Here is a 17,737-nt window from a genome sequence, read left to right as displayed (position 1 = left end):
GCAAAATGTATAGTCGTGCTGCCATCTGTACACAACATAGCAATGATACGGATATTTGTTATTAGCTAATATAAAATATAGGCTTTTGTTCCAATTTAGTGAGTGGGCAAATGAAAAGGTTGAAAAAGATATGCCTCTAATTATGCATCTGCTCTGCTCCATGAAAGGGAAGGATGTGTTATTCAACAGAATTGCATGAAAAATGCAATGGGTTCTCAGTAAGAAATAACTGTGTGTGTGACATGTTGCTCTCATCTGAGCAGCTGATCTGCTGGTAACAAGCCATAAGATTTATCAAGTCACAGAGCAGCCGCCAACACATCAGGACAAGCTGACACAATAGTGTTTATACAAAGGAAGGAATAACTTACTGCATTACATTTGCCAAATTTACAAGCAGGGACGAATAGTAAACAATTTGTCGTAGACAGCTTTCACAAAGTTTAGAAAATTTCAGCTGACTCAACAACTCCATGATTTTTTTAATGGAGTCTGGGGCTGATTTGTCGCCACCTCACATTATTCACATGCAGGTTTTGCTCTGGAGAACAGAGATCTGAGCTCAATGAGGACAACGAGAGTGCATTAACAATACCAGGTGTAAACACAAAGTCAAGATTGGTTCGTTTATTATGCAGATAACATATCTGGACACAGATCCCATTGTAATACCAGGTGTAAATGGGGTGCAGTCCGGAGGACCTAAAGATGCTGGCTATTTGCCTGCTTACATGATTATTGCTCGAGTGGACTGATGTTCCTAACTCTGCTGAGTTTGTCCTAACCTACAGCATGGTGTCAGTCCTTTGATTCATCCTCCAAACATTTATTCAGAATAATCTACATTTTCTTTCCTACATGGAGTCAAAATGGTTGTGCTCTAACATTACGTGGCATATTTCAAGTTATCACCCCAGCAATTGCAAGGGAATATTAAATATTCCTTCCTTCCTGTTTGTTTTTCAACAGATAGTTTTGAAGCTCAGAACGTGTTTAGCTGAGACTGAGATGCTGGATGACAGATATGTGGAGGATTTGTTATCATAACATTCTAGCTGAACACTGAAACATTGTGGATTTTAAAATATTCCTTTTTGTGTGCACACTTGGCTGAGAAGTATTTTTTAAACTGAGCGTTTGTGCCTGTCAGATATGATGCTCGGGTTTACTCTTTAGTTTGGTGAAAGGAAATGAAAAGATGAATCTGTTCAAAATTGAATTTATTGTGTTGTTTTCATTTGTCCAAGGGGATGAGTTGCTTCGTAAGGGGGTGCCGTATTAGATCTATTCCATTTTACAACACTCTCAAATACATGGGAAATGAGCAATAGACATGTATAGACGATGCTCAGAGGAGAAAATAAAACAGAAGACGGTACCACTCTTAAAACAAAATACTCTTCTTTAACAGCTTCTGTGGTCTAGCAAGATGAAGTCTTGCTTCATTTGTTTTACTCGTGTACAAAACAAATGGACAGCACTCATGGATGGATGGATAAATGGAGGGGCTCATTAATGGATGGATAGGTGGCTTGGCAGTCAGACTGATGTACTTGTAAATGCACAGACTTTGGACCGAAATCAGGGAAAATAAATGGATGGAAGATGGAGGGAGGGCAGATTGATTGATGTACTGATGAGTACATTAACAGATGGATGGTTAGCTGGCGAGCTGCATGACTGGGCAGGTGATGATAGATGTTTTATGTTTGTTTCTCTGTATGTGTGTGAGTCACAGAGTGAGTCTTTCTTCCTGTGTATGTTTGACTCTTAAGGATGTATTTTTGTTTTTTGTGGATCAGTGTGTGTCTGCATGTGTTGTCATGAGCACATCAACAGGGCCTCTGTGCAAATACACCATTCCAGTTTGCATATACAGTTTACTTGGAAGTTACTGCTGGGACACATTAATTAGCTGCCATTTCACCTTGTCGCTTTAACCAGCTCAGCTGATTACAGCACTGTAGCAGTGGTTTTAATTAAAGGTCATCGCTACTCCGAAACTAATCTGACCTGCTGTTGTGACCCTGAGTGCTGCATGGAGAGGGTGCATGACACTGTTAGAAGGGGGGAGGGAGTTAAGATTAGTATAATTAATTACTGTAAGAATCGAAGGAGCTTAGCGTAAAAAATCTATTGAATGTTTGTAAACTTTTTTTCTTAATTTCACCTCTTTATATATTGAGCTCTGAAGCATACATGTCAAATCATGTGACTGCTGTACCTTTGTCCGTTGTATAATATCCGTGGGCGCCTGTAGCTGGACGACTCTTTGCTGTGCATTCTGGGAAAAGAAAACATTTTGGGGGAAGGAAATGTTGCCACTACACTACCACCAGAAGAAAATGCAGAATCCTCACAAACAGCTCCAACAGCCAGAGAATAGAAAGAAAAGGAAAGAAGAAAAATAGTAGTTGATGTGTTTTCTAGTTTCTTTTAAACATAACTGGACTTCACACTGTATTCATACCGACAAAACAGCATCCAAAACAGTCCATGTTGTCTTGTTGAAAATGAAACTGATGGGCAAAGACAGGCTGTTTTGTTTTTGCATGCAGTGTTTGTATCTTGTTTAAATACAGGGTGTCTCCAGACCCTCTGGGGTCTAAATATCTTCTTAAATTCACCTTTTAAAGTTACTCACATATAATATGATACCCATCTGGTATAGATAAAAAAAAATGCAGAAAAATCTCAACTGTCTGTGTAATGATTCCACCAAACTTCCAGCTAATCCAAAAATGGGCGGAATGAAGTCTGGTTTCCTGAGTGAAGCCTGGTTTCCTGAGTGAAGTCTGTTTCCTGAGTGAAGCCTGGTTTCCTGAGTGAAGTCTGTTTCCTGAGTGAAGTCTGGTTTCCTGAGTGAAGTCTGTTTCCTGAGTGAAGCCTTGCTTCCTGAGTGAAGCCTGGTTTCCTGAGTGAAGTCTGTTTCCTGAGTGAAGCCTGGTTTCCTGAGTGAAGCCTGGTTTCCTGAGTGAAGCCTGGTTTCCTGAGTGAAGTCTGGTTTCCTGAGTGAAGTCTGGTTTCCTGAGTGAAGTCTGTTTCCTGAGTGAAGCCTTGCTTCCTGAGTGAAGCCTGGTTTCCTGAGTGAAGTCCGGTTTCCTGAGTGAAGTCTGTTTCCTGAGTGAAGCCTGGTTTCCTGAGTGAAGTCTGGTTTCCTGAGTGAAGCCTGGTTTCCTGAGTGAAGTCCGGTTTCCTGAGTGAAGCCTGGTTTCCTGAGTGAAGCCTGGTTTCCTGAGTGAAGCCTGGTTTCCTGAGTGAAGTCTGGTTTCCTGAGTGAAGCCTGGTTTCCTGAGTGAAGTCTGTTTCCTGAGTGAAGCCTGGTTTCCTGAGTGAAGCCTGGTTTCCTGAGTGAAGTCCGGTTTACTGAGTGAAGTCTGTTTCCTGAGTGAAGCCTGGTTTCCTGAGTGAAGCCTGGTTTCCTGAGTGAAGTCTGGTTTCCTGAGTGAAGTCTGTTTCCTGAGTGAAGCCTGGTTTCCTGAGTGAAGCCTGGTTTCCTGAGTGAAGTCTGTTTCCTGAGTGAAGCCTGGTTTCCTGAGTGAAGCCTGGTTTCCTGAGTGAAGCCTGTTTCCTGAGTGAAGCCTGGTTTCCTGAGTGAAGCCTGGTTTCCTGAGTGAAGCCTGGTTTCCTGAGTGAAGTCTGTTTCCTGAGTGAAGCCTGGTTTCCTGAGTGAAGCCTGGTTTCCTGAGTGAAGTCTGTTTCCTGAGTGAAGTCTGTTTCCTGAGTGAAGTCTGTTTCCTGAGTGAAGCCTGGTTTCCTGAGTGAAGCCTGGTTTCCTGAGTGAAGTCTGTTTCCTGAGTGAAGTCTGTTTCCTGAGTGAAGCCTTGTTTCCTGAGTGAAGCCTGGTTTCCTGAGTGAAGTCTGTTTCCTGAGTGAAGCCTAGCTTTCACTCAAAGCAGTCATGCCAATAATTATGTATGACATGTCTAGAATCTATATACAATTAGATAAAGATTCACCTGCTGTACAGTTGTCAATTAGACAAAAACCATTTTTGTACAAGGCTGTAAACATGTTTATTTCTGCAGTAAGGTTTTAATATGGGGGTCTATGGGGATTGACTCACTTTTGGAGCCATCCTCAAGTGGTCATTCGAGGTTTTGGCACTTTCATGTTGGCTTCATTTTTCCGCCCCAGAGCAGTAAGCATATAATTAAGTCAACCTGTGAGGACTATTTAAACTATATTGACACTTCAGATATTTTCCACAGTTTTCTGTTTTTTGAAAGAGGGTTTTTGTACATATTTGTGAAAACACTAAGTTTTCAAGCATTTCCCATGAACAGTTGACTGCCATCTGATAGCCAGCAGTGCTGTGGGACACACTGTGAACGTCTGTGGTGTGCTTCTGACTGGAGCATGTCATACCCCTACAAATGTTCCTACATGACACTGACATGAAGTGTCGCTAGTGATCTGTCCCTTTGCAACAGTCAGCATTTTGGAGGACTTGTTGTGCTGTTAAATACCACTAGTTAACTTAGCTTGCTAACTTTACTATAGCACTTATTCCCATTAAATGTTCTATACATTTGTACATTTTGTCTTATTGGTCATTTAAATTTTCACCAAATAAGAAGTCAAGTTAAAATGAACACCAGGGACATGGGGAGCTTTCAGGTGGGCAGGATTTGTATTATGGGGGAAGTCACTTCATCACTTGTCTTGTTAAACATGTTTTAATCAACAATACAGACTTTAATAAAGCAGCACCAAAGATCCTTTCCAGTGGCTGCTCACAGCGCTGCCATGCCATGCCATGATTATCATTCACAGATTCAGGAAGGCAGAAAATTACAGCACATTAAAAGTCTCTTTTCAGATAAATACGCAGCGTGTGAAACGTGTGGTTGTGGAGCATGATTGTTATGTGCATATTTTTGAACACCTGTAACTGAAACAGGGACACGCCACATCCATTTAAATTCATTACGGGACCATTTAGAGTTAGCTTTCAGGACTGAACAGAGGCAGCAGGCCTGATTTATGCGCGCTGGTATCTGGGCACAAAATGAACATAAACCTCCAGCCACAATCTGCCTGCGGCTGGAGTGTTGCTCCACTGTATCAGCTGCTGTGGCAGGTAAACAACCGCTATTTGGAGGTTTGTTATCTTCTTAAACAGTCTAATTGGTTTGTAAAATTGAGAGTGCATTTTTTCCACCTTGCCTGGCACAGGCAATACATTGTCTTGCACCCTTATGGTGTCTGTGTGTCTGTGTCTGTGTGGGTGTATGTGAGAGACTGTGTGTTTGAATTCTGAACATTTGAGCATTGGCTAAGAAATATACGTGTGTGAAAGTGTGCCTGTGTTTGAGACAAAGTGTAAAGTGTTTTAAGGGTGAAGGTATGTGTCAGGAGTTTGTGCAAATGTGTCGCTGTGTATTCATTTTATGTGTGTCTCTTATTGTGGAGTGTAGGTGTGTAGACAGTAGTTAAGCCGGACTAATGAGGAATGAGGCTGTGCTCCTCTGTCTTAATGAGATCCTGCTGTGACTGACAGCCTTATTACCACACACTCCTCTGTTATACTATAACACCATGCTGCCTACACACACACACACACACACACACACACACACACACACACACACACACACACACCACCCACTCCCTCTTTTTAACCTGCTCACTGGCACTCTTCTTTGCTCACACATAAACACGACAGTCTGTCAAACACTGCTGTCTTCATCACTGGATTTCTGTATTAGCAAAATTAATTAGTACTGAAACAGAAATCAGTCTGATTTGTAGCTTTGTGTTTTACAGGGGTTCAGTTTTGCTCATGTACAGCCTGGTAAAATTTAAGTCCTACCGTCTGTCTCCAAACAGCAGGTATTTAGGCACAAACAGTACTGTACAGTAGAAGAAGCCTTTGACTCTGAATGCACTTGTTGCTGATAGATGTCTTTTTGGAGCCTGATGTTCAAAGTTTCTATTTGGTTTCACTTCATCATTTTTGTCCGGTTGGCTCTCCTGGTTTGAAGGAGGCTTGCTGCTGTCTCAGTGGCTAAGTTGACAAAGTTGTGGCAAACTTAAATAAACAGCTTGGCTGCACACAGACTGCTTTATTTTTGACTTGTTTGTAACAACTCACTATTTGCTTAACAAACGCACAACAACAGCAACACCTGAGGACAAAGCAAGTGGAAACATTACCTTCACTTCATCTGGTTCACTGTGTCCATCGCAGCCTCTCTGCTCTGCTGTCCGCTGTCTGCTCTGTGTGTGTGTGTGTGTGTGTGTGTGTGTGTGTGTGTGTGTGTGTGTGTGTGTGTGTGTGTGTGTGTGTGTGTGTGTGTGAACGTGCACGCGTGCGTGTGCACATGTGTGTGTGTGTGGGATAACACTTGGGCGCTGCACCTCAGTGTTATAATGGTAGAGAGAACCTTGTAGTATGATATTATTTGTGTCAGACTCATACTTAAATGGGAGGGTGTTTAATTTTATCAATTTTTAAGAGTAATGATTTCTGTCAGTTGACTTTTAGCAACTTGTACACAGTAGTAGTGTTGATCTCCTGGCTCTGGCACAGGAAAAGGATATCTGCATTTGTAATCCCGTCAGCAAAGCTTTTTTTGGCTCAGTTTCAACCAGGATAACACACTACCCCCTACTCACCATTCTGGTATGTTTTGACACCTGTACCGGATTTATAAATAATGATTTTTTTAGAAAGTCAAATTGACTAGTGTGTTGCATGAACATGATCCAGAAAGTGGAAGCTAACACACGGCTGATCTCTGCTGTCGCCCTCCTCGTTGGGGTGGGTGCTGCATAGAAACGAGCTGTATTGTTGCACAAAAGTTATTAGTATTACCTCAGCAGCCGGTGCCCGTGACCTGTGTTTTAAATAGGAGTGTGTTTGAAGCTTTGTGAAAACGTCTCCTTGTGTACATGCATCTTTCTGTCTGCGGTTTAGTGTGCGTTTGAGGCCGCCTCCTCAGAAGACCCTACCTTTGATTGACAGGCACTCCCTGCATGACCCTGATCCTTTGATTGGCAGAAAAATAATGGAGAAGAGAGGAGTTTTGGGAGTGTGTGGGTGGATGCTAAGTTGAAAGAGTATAAAAAAGACAGAGCTTGAATGAGCTCTTCCTGTTCCAAGTTGTATTTTAATCTGCATTGCCTTGTTATTTTCCTCTCTACATTCAAGATGTGTACTGTGTAAAGGGGCAGTTGGAGCTGTGGGTGGTGTTTATAATCTTTATTCTGGCCTGATGCTGTGTTTTCCACTTTCTGTGATTTCACTCTGACTTGTTATTTGTGTTGTGCTCCCTGTGATACCTCAGGGTCCATGCTTGAAACAAGTGGTTTTGCTTTCATGTGCCATCGCTTCAGATGTGTTTTTGCATATTTTATTGTAAAAATCAAACAATGGCTCGGTCAGCCAGGAGATTGGCAAACAGAGATAGCGAGACAATGCAAGACGAGCACAGCAAGAGTTATTCAAAGCCTCTGAACTACATGAGAGTCTGATTATTTAAAGGCTTAAAAAGAAAAGTACCTCTGACCAAAGCTAGTGAACGGTGTGACAGCGAGCAGGAAGTTTGTATGAAGCGTCGCATGTACAAACAGTCATATGTACATTGAGGTATAGAGTGTACATTGCGTGCACACACGGTGCTTGTACTGATGTTGTTCGGTGTCTGGAAACTATCAGTATTTGTAAAGATGATATTCTCATAGTAATAAGATCATAATTAAACAGTCAAACACTTCACAAATTGCATGTTATGTTTTATGACATGGGTTCAAGTACTCATAAAACAAAAAACAAAACAAAGACACAAACTCAAAAGAACATAAAAGCGTCTTGTGGAGTGAAAAGGAAAAGGAAAGGAGTATCATGCATTAGAGATTTGAGCCCTCAGATAACTTTTACCAAGGTCTCAGAGCTTCATCAGCTTGTTAGAGCTATGGCCTTTCCTGACCATGATGTTGTCCATCATGGTCAGGAAAGGCCAGGTGATGCAAATTTCAAAGCTTTATAAATACTCTCACTCCTCAAATCTTGTCCCAACAATCAGCAGCTGTGGGCTCCTCTAATCATCTGCCTAGCACTTTGAAAATTCAAATACTTGATGGCCACAAAGCAGGAAAAGGATACAAGAACATGGTAAAGTGTTTTCAGGTAGTTGTTTCTTCTGTTCGTTACATAATTAAGAAATGGCCATTAACAGGAACAGTGACACTCAAGTTGAGGTCTGGAAGGCCAAGAAAACTTTTTAAAACCTTCCTGAAGATGTAGCGGACTCTGGAGTAGTGGTTCGCTGTTCCACTGTGTAGCGACACCTGTAAATACGAGCTTCAAGGAAGAGTCATCAGAAGAAAACTTTCCTCCTCACCACAGAATTCAGCGTCAGAAGGAACCTCTAAACCACCCTGATGCATTTTTGAATTTCAGATCGAACTTTTTGGCTGCAATGAGCAAAAATATGTTTGGAGAAAATAGGTGCAAAGTTTCATGAAAAGAACACCTCTCCAACTGTAACGCATGAGGGTGGATTGATCATGCTTTGGGCTCTTGAGTTGCAGCCAGCAGCACAGGGAATATTTCACTGGTAGAGAAAAGAATGATGCCAGCATAGTCTGCAATCAATCATTACAACGTCTGTAAAACATAAAATAAAATAAAATAAAGCTGCAGATGAAAAGAGGATGACTTCTATAACAGGGCAATGATCCTAAACACACCTCAGAATCAACAAAGTCCAAGAAATAATAATAATGGCATACAGCACTGTGCATCCATCCCTCATCCATTTATTTTCTGTTGCTTATCTGGGTCACTTCACAGTGGCAGCACGCTAAATCAAGCAGCTCAAATATCTTTCTTCTCAACCATATACTCCAGCATCATCCCTTCATGTTAGAATGGAATCTGAAATCTGTCCAGTGGTTTTTGAATTGGCCCTTTGGTCTCATCCTAGTTGGACATGCCTTGAAAACCTCCACGTGGAAGGGTCAGAGAGGCTTCCTGTTTAATCACCCAAGCCACCTCAACTGGCTCCTTTTTAAGGAAAGTGCCAGTGGTTCTATACTGATGTCTTAGGGATTTCTGAGCTCCTCAACATTAAGTTAAAGGTGAACCCAGATGCTTTCTGATGTAAAATCATTTCTTCCACTTGTGTCCACATGCAAGACACCGCTACCAGGTCTGAAGCATCATTGTACCTCCTGAAAATTAGACTCAACAGCTGATCAGAATCTCTTTTCCAGCACCCTGATAGAAGCTTCCCCTTCTGTGTGTGTGCCGTAAAGGAAATGACCAAAAACATGTATGTTAGTAGAATGACTGATTGCAAAGCTATAGGAGCTGGGTGAACACATGCCCTTTGTCAGCCATGATGACCAGGATGCAATTCTGTTACAATCGAGATAAGGAAGTATTTTGAGCTACCAGATTAAAAAAATATCCACATGCCAGTGTCGGTACTTCACCGACAAAGTATGATAATTTGACATAGAACAGGGCCACCAGAAGAGGGCTGGTGACCTGCCAGAGGCTGGCAGAGGGAAAATACTCGAGATGAATACAAAATATACCAGCATTCATCTAGGTCTGGTTGTTATTTTCCACCCAGGATAGAGTAGTATTTAGAGCAGGGTAATTATTGAAATAACATAATTTCAAACACGTGTCATTAACTGCCAAATGAAAGCTGCAACACCCCAGAGAAAGTCTGTGTCATTATGAGTGCTGTAGTGCAGCTGATTTAGTCCTACTAAAACATGTGGAAAGCAAAATGCCAGTACCTACAGACTTCCTACTTCATTATTGTGCTAGATTCTCTTTGGCTGTCTCATCAATAGTACATCATTTTATTCTACCAAATGGAGTTATTTACATAACTCTAGTTGCATAATTTATTCATTCATTATGTTCCCAAATGTGAGTAAATCTGTGCCAGTCAGTGACAAGAATGATTCTCAATGTGCTTCTTTTAATGCAGTTTCATACGTACAAGCGCTCAGTCACCTGTAATCGTCTGTGTAAATACACAAACTCAGTCACCCACATGTATATTGACAGGCATGAACACACCCCAGCACACTATGCCCTCATGGCTCCAAGGTTGTTTGTGGGGTTCACAATCTCTCTGTGTCAAAAGATGAATAATTCATTGCTTCCATTGCTTCTTCATCTTCCTCGTTCCCCGTCTTCGTGTATCCCTCCATTTACCTGCGGGCATGTTAATCACATACAGAAAAGAATCTCTTCAGATGAGACAGAAAGCAATCTGCTCCGAGATCTCATGTGATTACACGGAGCTGAAGTGATAGTTTTGTGCAGAGGATGAGGAATATTCCAGTTTTACCCAGTGAAGTCAGAGCTAAATAAGCCTCTTTTCATCTAAGACTGCTTCCCTAACTCAACTTTTGAGATCATGAGGAGCTCCAATGGAAAGACTGAAATTTCCCGACTGAAACGGGGGGATTTTGCCACGTCTAGATTTAATTTGTTCAGTTCGAAGTAACTCTGTATACCCGCACGTCCAACAAAAATCTGCACTGTTGCAAATAATGTAGCTGTCAGTACATTTACTATTGCAGTCATTTTTAGATAAGTTCAGGACTGACAGTATCTTGGATTTGTACTGTTGTCACTGTACAGGTATATTCTGGCAATTCGTAGATGCACTAATGTCTTTTTTTTCGCTAATATTGTAAATAATATTTCATAGCTCAGTGAAATTGCCCATGGAATACACCAGTGTGCTATTAAAATGAGATCAAGCGGGCTCCAAACTCCCTCTGGAGAAAAGAAGTTATTTTCTTAGTCTGATCAGAATGAGTGCTGGCTGCGTCCAGTCCTCTCCATGTGGTGTCCTGCAAATTAGGACAGCCATGAAAGCTGTGTAAACTCTCATGAGGGCGACTGGGGACACTGAAATGTGAGCACATTAGTGAAAGGGTAAACAAACCGGGAAATGAGAGGAAACATGCTGCCAGTATATTGTGAATGTAGAGAAGAAAAGCCACCCAGGGCCTACAGAGATGCTTTTGATGCCATATGTTGCGCTCTGCCAGGGACTTTGAGGCAAAGTTGAACAATGAACGATTCCTTTTGGCTCTCTCATTTGTCCGCCTCTCACTGTTTTTCTTCTTTCTCTTGATCTGCCCCCCCCAATCCGCGGTGTTGAACTCAAACCCTTACCCCCACCCCTCTACAGATCACACCTCTGTCGGAGGACTTGGCGACAGTTTTTACGAGTACCTGCTGAAGGCCTGGCTCATGTCAGATAAGACAGATACAGAAGCCCGCAAGACCTATGATGACGCCATCGAGGTACGGTGCAGTCAGAAATTTGTCTGTATGTATTGTACAGCTTTTCCAACAGATGCCAGCTGCTGACCTGTTACCAAAGAGACACACCGTTTTAACAGCGTGCATATTGTGAACTAGAGACAAAAATCCTGTACACATACTCAGTAAACTCATGTCTTCCACTAGAAGACAGCAGCATTTGCAGCCATTTATTGTTGTGCTGCATGAAAACAGTGCTGCAGAGAGAGAGAGAGAGAGAGAGAAACCATCACAGCAAAGACCAAGTCAGAATTTCATTACTTTACAATTAAAATGTCCTTCAGGAAGTGATTCAACAAACATGCATGTCTGTTCATTCACAGCTTGTTATTCAGCGAAGACAGTGTCAATGCATTGTTTGTTGTTTCTCGTTTTCATATTTATTAATGGATAGAATAAATAAAGACACAAAAATACCTTTGAGCCGCACAGCCAGCAGTTTCAGATCTGTAGTCTCAGTCCAATCTGTGCTACCTATTGGCAAGAAAAGAAAAACAGCTCTGATGTGATTGTAACCACTTCTTCTTTTTTTAATAGCTAGCATTGTTTTTGAAAACATTAACCCCAACTCACAGTTTTCAGTTTTCATTGCCAATTTGTAGAAAAGAGAGATGTCTCCCTTTGTTGTTGCTGCTGTTGAGTTTGTTTTTTTTTTCAAGTAAAGCTGGATTTATTAGGAGGCAGATGTTAGTGGTCTGTAGCTGATGAAGATGTCTGTCAGTCATTAAGAGAGTCACAGAGTGAGTAGAACAGATGCTACAGAGCAAAGGGTGAGGGATGTGGCTGGATTTTCAATTCTGCACCCACCACTCTGTTCTGCTTTCTCCTGTCGACCCCCCCCCCCCCCCCCCCACCCTCACACACGTCACTCAATGTCAATGCCCAATCACACAAACACACACACTTACTATTCCATTCATAACCTCGACCCTCTGCTATAATAAATACTGTGCCATTCCCCCTTTTCTGACCTAATATCTTCCGCACTCGCATCCAAACACATTTCAACACACACTACCTGCATACACATATACTCACACACTCATATGTGCACCTCATATTTCATTTGCACACATTCCCACTGAAAACATACCGCTTCATTCCACTTATTCACAAACACCCACGCTCCCTTTGTCCAGGCCATCGAGCGCCACCTGATACGCAAATCCAACGGCGGCCTGACATTCATTGGCGAGTGGAAGAATGGCCACCTGGAGAGGAAGATGGGTCACCTGGCTTGCTTCGCCGGCGGCATGTTCGCGCTGGGTGCTGATGGTTCGCCCGACGACAAGGCCGGGCACTACCTGCAGCTGGGAGCTGAGATTGCGCACACCTGCCATGAGTCCTACGACAGGACAGGTGAGGGCGAGGGAGCATGCTCAAACACAAACATGCAGACACACACGTACTTCTGGTATGAATGAAGTTGGTGCTGTGTTATAGTACAGATTTGTCTGTAAACAAATGTTAGAAGTTACTATTAAAGGCAAAAAGCTGAAGATGAGATTTCACATTAGATTACAGTGGTGTCTCTTACCTTTAAGCCATGATAGCTGCTCATTATTGTTACCATGCTCGGTAAAGACACACCTATGACCTCAAAATTAACTTGTGCTTTAATATCAAGCCAGACTTTTATTTTTAGTTCATGTTGTCCCCTGAACACAATCCATGGAGCAGGTGCTGTGATTTATAGGATCACAAGCAATAAAACACAGAGACGGGTACAATGAGTGGTCACAATTTTTTAGCAGGTATTACAGTTTCAGTTGCTGGAAGCCTAAAGGTATCATCATGATTCGAAGGAGGCCTTTCAAAATACCTGCGTCAGATGTTTTCCAGAGAGGATCAGTAGTTATCAGCAAAGCAACAGCAGTGTGTGAGCGTGCATCATTTTATATGTGCAAGTCTGGGTGCTTGTGCGTGTGTCTGTGTGCGTAGTCAGAAAGCGTGAGGTTGCACTGAGAAAGAGAAGAGGTTGCTGTGGCAACTAATGAAGAGAGAGAGAGAGGGAGGATGGGAGGGAGAAGAGAGAACTTTCTGGGTTGGTGGCAGGGAGTTTGATAGCAGGTCAGACTGTCTGAGGTTGGCCTGTTGAGTCTTAATGAGCAGTCATTCCTGGCAACCATTTTGTGTGTGTGTGTGTGTGCGTGTGTGCGTGTGTGCGTGCGTGCGTGCGTGCGTGCGTATTTCAGTTTGTTTTAATCATTTCAGGCATCCTTGTCACCACCTCTTCAGCTTCTCAGTAAAAAGATGAAAACCCTGTAGAGTCGGTGGTGTAGGAGGCTTTTCATTGCGTTATCACATAAGCACACACACACACACACACACACACACACACAGGCACTAATTCATATCAGCTCTGACCCGTAATCACCAGCTGCTGAACCAGAAAGACAAACAAGCAAAAGATTATGTTCATCTTATCTTAATCCGTCTCTCGCTCTTTCACCTTCCTTACTTTCTTCCTTTGTCTGTCCAATTACTTTCATTTTCTGCTTCTTTTCTGCTCTCTCCTTTCTGTCTATCACTCGTTTTTTGTTGCCTCACTTGTCTTCTTGTCCTTTCCTTCCTTCTATGAGACCTTTTCTCCTTTCCGCCCTCCATCTCTCTATTTCTCTGTTCGACTGTACTCACCCTCCACCTTCGTCTTCTTCCCTGAAGTGCTGAAGCTTGGTCCGGAGGCCTTTAAGTTCGACAGTGGACTGGAGGCGGTGGCCGTACGGCAGAATGAGAAGTACTACATCCTGCGGCCGGAGGTCATCGAGACCTACTGGTACATGTGGAGGTTCACTCACGATCCCAAATATCGGCAGTGGGGCTGGGAGGCAGCACAGGTAAATAATATGTGCATAAACTCTTAAACTGTTTTTTCTTTTTTTTAAAATGAATCTCATGGTCAGTTTTGATTTAAATGACTGTAGCCATTTTTTACACACGTCTGCAGTGCTTTGTACAGTGTGAACCACCATGAAGCATCTGATAAGACATCTGTTGGATTTGCTTTGCAGCACAAAACAAGTGCGGTATAAGACCCTGTTCTCCTGAACAAAGAGGAGCTAAAAGCTCACAGAGATGCTGGCATTTTTACATGGAGGACAGCCATGAAACAGGGAAAGCATGATGGCAGAGTTCTCTCCATGAGTCATCAGCTCTTACTCTCACATCTTGCTCTTGAGAGCACAGAGGAGGGAGAGGGGGCACAAAGAGCAAAATTCAGGTTTATGGGAAATGTGGTCGAATGGTTGTAAGAACTCATCCTGGAGTTGAGTTAGAAGTTGATTACGTAATGCAAGTGGGGCTTTACTAAATGACAGTTTATTAAAGGTTTGATGCTGAGCAATTTTAAAAGGGAGTATTTTTTGCATCTTTAGTGAGGTTTTGAAAGGGAAAGCCCAGACCATCTTCATATGCAGTTTTCCTTTTCAGTTGTTTGTAACACGTGTTCAAGCTGATCCAAAGTACATCTTCCAAAGTAGTTTTTAGAGTCCAAAGCAGAGTATATTCACAATGATTACCTAAAGGAATGCAGTAGGAAAGTACAGGCAGTGAAGTACAGCTTTGGGTGAATTTGGCACTGATTTTGGAGGCACTTAGAAATATAAGTGCATTCAGTTTCCTTTGTGACATGAGGTAAAGCATTAAAGGCATGGTCATGCAATCATATATGAATGGCAGGTTCACGCTCTGCAAAAATTCCTTTTAGCAATTCTAGTTGGAAATATGAAAAGCAGCCTTCTTGCACCATTGAACTATTAAACGAGTTCTGTATTTGGGTTTGGGTGTTGATCAGTAAATGTCAAACCTCCTGAATATCTTTTGCTTTGTGTCCGTTGGAAAGTGAAAGTGTTTAAACAGTGAGCCGAGCTCTTTTTGGTGCAGTTGATTTTGAGTCACTAGCTGACTTTAAGTTGGTGAAGGTCAGCCTGTGCGTAATTATGAGTCTCTGAGCGCGCATTTGTCTCCCTGCTAAAAGCATGTCAAAAGAAATGAAGAGCTGTTTCTGTGCCATTCCCCCTGTGCCTATGACAACCTCTGGCAGCGAGTTGTTTCAACCTCCATTTCTGCTTGTGAAACCAGAGGGGTGCACTTCTCCACCAGCTCCACCAGCTCCAGACAGGAAAATGCTTTCCTGTATGGTCTTCTTCAGATTGTCACCCTGCGGTACATGCAGCACATATAGATTCTTTGTGTGACAATCACAATGCAGAGTATCATTTTGTCTGCATTTTTCTTTGTTGGAAATGTGTGCCTGTAGGTGGATGTGAGACCTTCAGCGAGCCTTTCAGGGGTTATTAGTTATTTATTCCTCTTGTAGAAATGTTATTAAAAGCCTTATGAAAGAAGAACAGGAATGAAAGCCCTTTCTATCCTTTTCACTCCCATGCTCCATTCCTTCTGACAGAGGATTAGAGAGCTGGTCCTTTATACAGCAGGCGATGTGTCTTCTCTGTCTGAATCGCAGCTGGCCTGCCTGTCATCCTTTTTCTCTCTCTCACTCTGAGTCTTTTCATACTCTCCTTTCTCCTCTTTCTCTTGCCAATTTGCTTGTCACCTTTTTCCCTCCGTTTTTAAGCAGCAAAACTACTTGTCTTTGTTTTTCTGAAAGGGAGTAAGTGCATATGCACTCATGCGCCAAGTAAATACATTAGCAGCGTACTTATGATGTGTAGTTGTACCAAGTTTGAGTGACACTAAAGAGAGCAGGCGCTGAAGGCCTCATCTTTGTCTCTTTTGCATTATTTGATATTGCATACATACACAATACAAAGCAATGCAGATGACAGATCCTACATATTGTACTGATATTATTTAATTTGGCTGACATTAGATATTCAGCAGTCAGTAAGTTTAAAGTTTTTAAGGAAACATCTTAAATGAAGAAAAAGATGGTGTCTGACTTGCTGACTAACTGGACATTCTTTCCATTTAATCCTGTTATGTTATTTGGATAAAAAGAGAAAACAAAATACAGTTGAGGATGATGCAAACTGCTCTCTAACATAAGCAATTCTCTCTTTTCTGATCTGTTTTTATTAAAAGGTAAAATAGAGAAAATATTTTTTTTCTTCATCTTGCCATTTATGACAGAGTTCACAGCTCCCTGTTTTACACTTGTTTTTAAAGAACATGGATGTGCTAGCCTTAGCTGGTTCTGGTCTCCACAGCATGAAGTGGCTTTCTTGCTGTAATTACAATTTTTACCAGAATTACTATTTGTACAGAAAGGTTTTGGTTATCTATGTCATTCGTCTTTTACCAAGCTGCTCCACTCCCACATATTATAATATTCTACACATGCATTGATATGTACAACCCTGAAACCTCTGAAATCATGACTATTTATAAATTGAAGTCCTCGCCAATTCAGAACCAGTTGTGGATACGCAACTCTATCGCAGCATCCTAGTTCCACATTACATATTAATTGTATACGGCAGAGCTTCTTAAAGTCCAGACTCGGCCCACAGCAGAACCAAATGATAAGCCCAACACTTCGATCATCAACTGGTGGCCCGCAGACCACATCCGTCAGGCATATATTCATTCAAATAGGCACATCTAATGTTATTTTCACCAGCGGAAGAGATCCAGTCCATCCTGACAATGATCGTTAATTAGCTTACCAACCCCTGACGATGAGCCAGAAAGTCTGTAATTCAAAGTTACCTGTTACAGAAAGAGATTATTGTCTAACTCCATCCTCTCTTCTTGTGGACTCATCATTAAACCACCCTGGCTGGACATTCCTTGGAGCCGCCAGCAGCCCACTGGCCAGACTATGGGAGGTAACTCTGGAGTTGTCAGAGAATGACAAAGCCTGTCCATCAGACACAAGAGATGTTGCTTGGGTTTATTTTCATTGGCTTACTGTTGTATTCAGTCTCAAACTGAGTTTTCTTTTCTCCTGGTATTCTGAACAGGACTTTTCAGTTGAGATCAGGACTCATTCATTGGTGGTTGAACTGTGGGTTTTGTATGAGCACTGCCTGCCTCCTTGGTGGAGGTCAGAGAGCATTTTCCAGGTCAGTTTTTAGTTATCAGTATGGATTTTCCATGTTTATTCCATGTTTGTTCACACTGATGTAGACTCGTAAAAATAACACTCATTTTGTGAGAAAGTGAAAATATTAAAGAACAACTAATCATCTATCAATCTCAGTTGAGAAGCTCTGCCATGCCTCATGTTATGATTAGACTACCTTATGAAATGTACTATTTTCTATTTTGAAATAGATTTTCTACTGATCAATAAATTGTTCGGGACATTGAATATACAGTGTTGTTGGAGATGATTCACAGTGATCCTGTAATAGATGAAGGTGGTTTTAATGCGGCTTGTTTCCCTACGGGTGACATCGTTGTCCTGGCGACGTTAACGGCTGTAAAGAGTTTGTTCGTAAATCACAGATACACAATGTGTCT

At 42.0% G+C, this 17,737-nt stretch overlaps 1 protein-coding gene across 1 annotated transcript in view; it reads left to right on the top strand.

The window, feature by feature from the left end:
• man1a2 (mannosidase, alpha, class 1A, member 2) overlaps nucleotides 1-17,737 on the top strand; it is a 131,899-nt gene that overhangs the window by 104,320 nt on the left and 9,842 nt on the right. The window contains exons 10-12 of the mRNA XM_041951161.1: nucleotides 11,178-11,293; nucleotides 12,451-12,670; nucleotides 13,976-14,148. Coding sequence (XP_041807095.1) covers nucleotides 11,178-11,293; nucleotides 12,451-12,670; nucleotides 13,976-14,148 — 509 coding nt within the window. The remainder of the gene's footprint in view (nucleotides 1-11,177; nucleotides 11,294-12,450; nucleotides 12,671-13,975; nucleotides 14,149-17,737) is intronic.

This window comes from Chelmon rostratus, chromosome 13, assembly GCF_017976325.1.
Source record: "Chelmon rostratus isolate fCheRos1 chromosome 13, fCheRos1.pri, whole genome shotgun sequence".
Lineage (NCBI taxonomy): Eukaryota > Metazoa > Chordata > Actinopteri > Chaetodontiformes > Chaetodontidae > Chelmon > Chelmon rostratus.
This window is presented reverse-complemented; position numbering and strand designations above follow the sequence as displayed.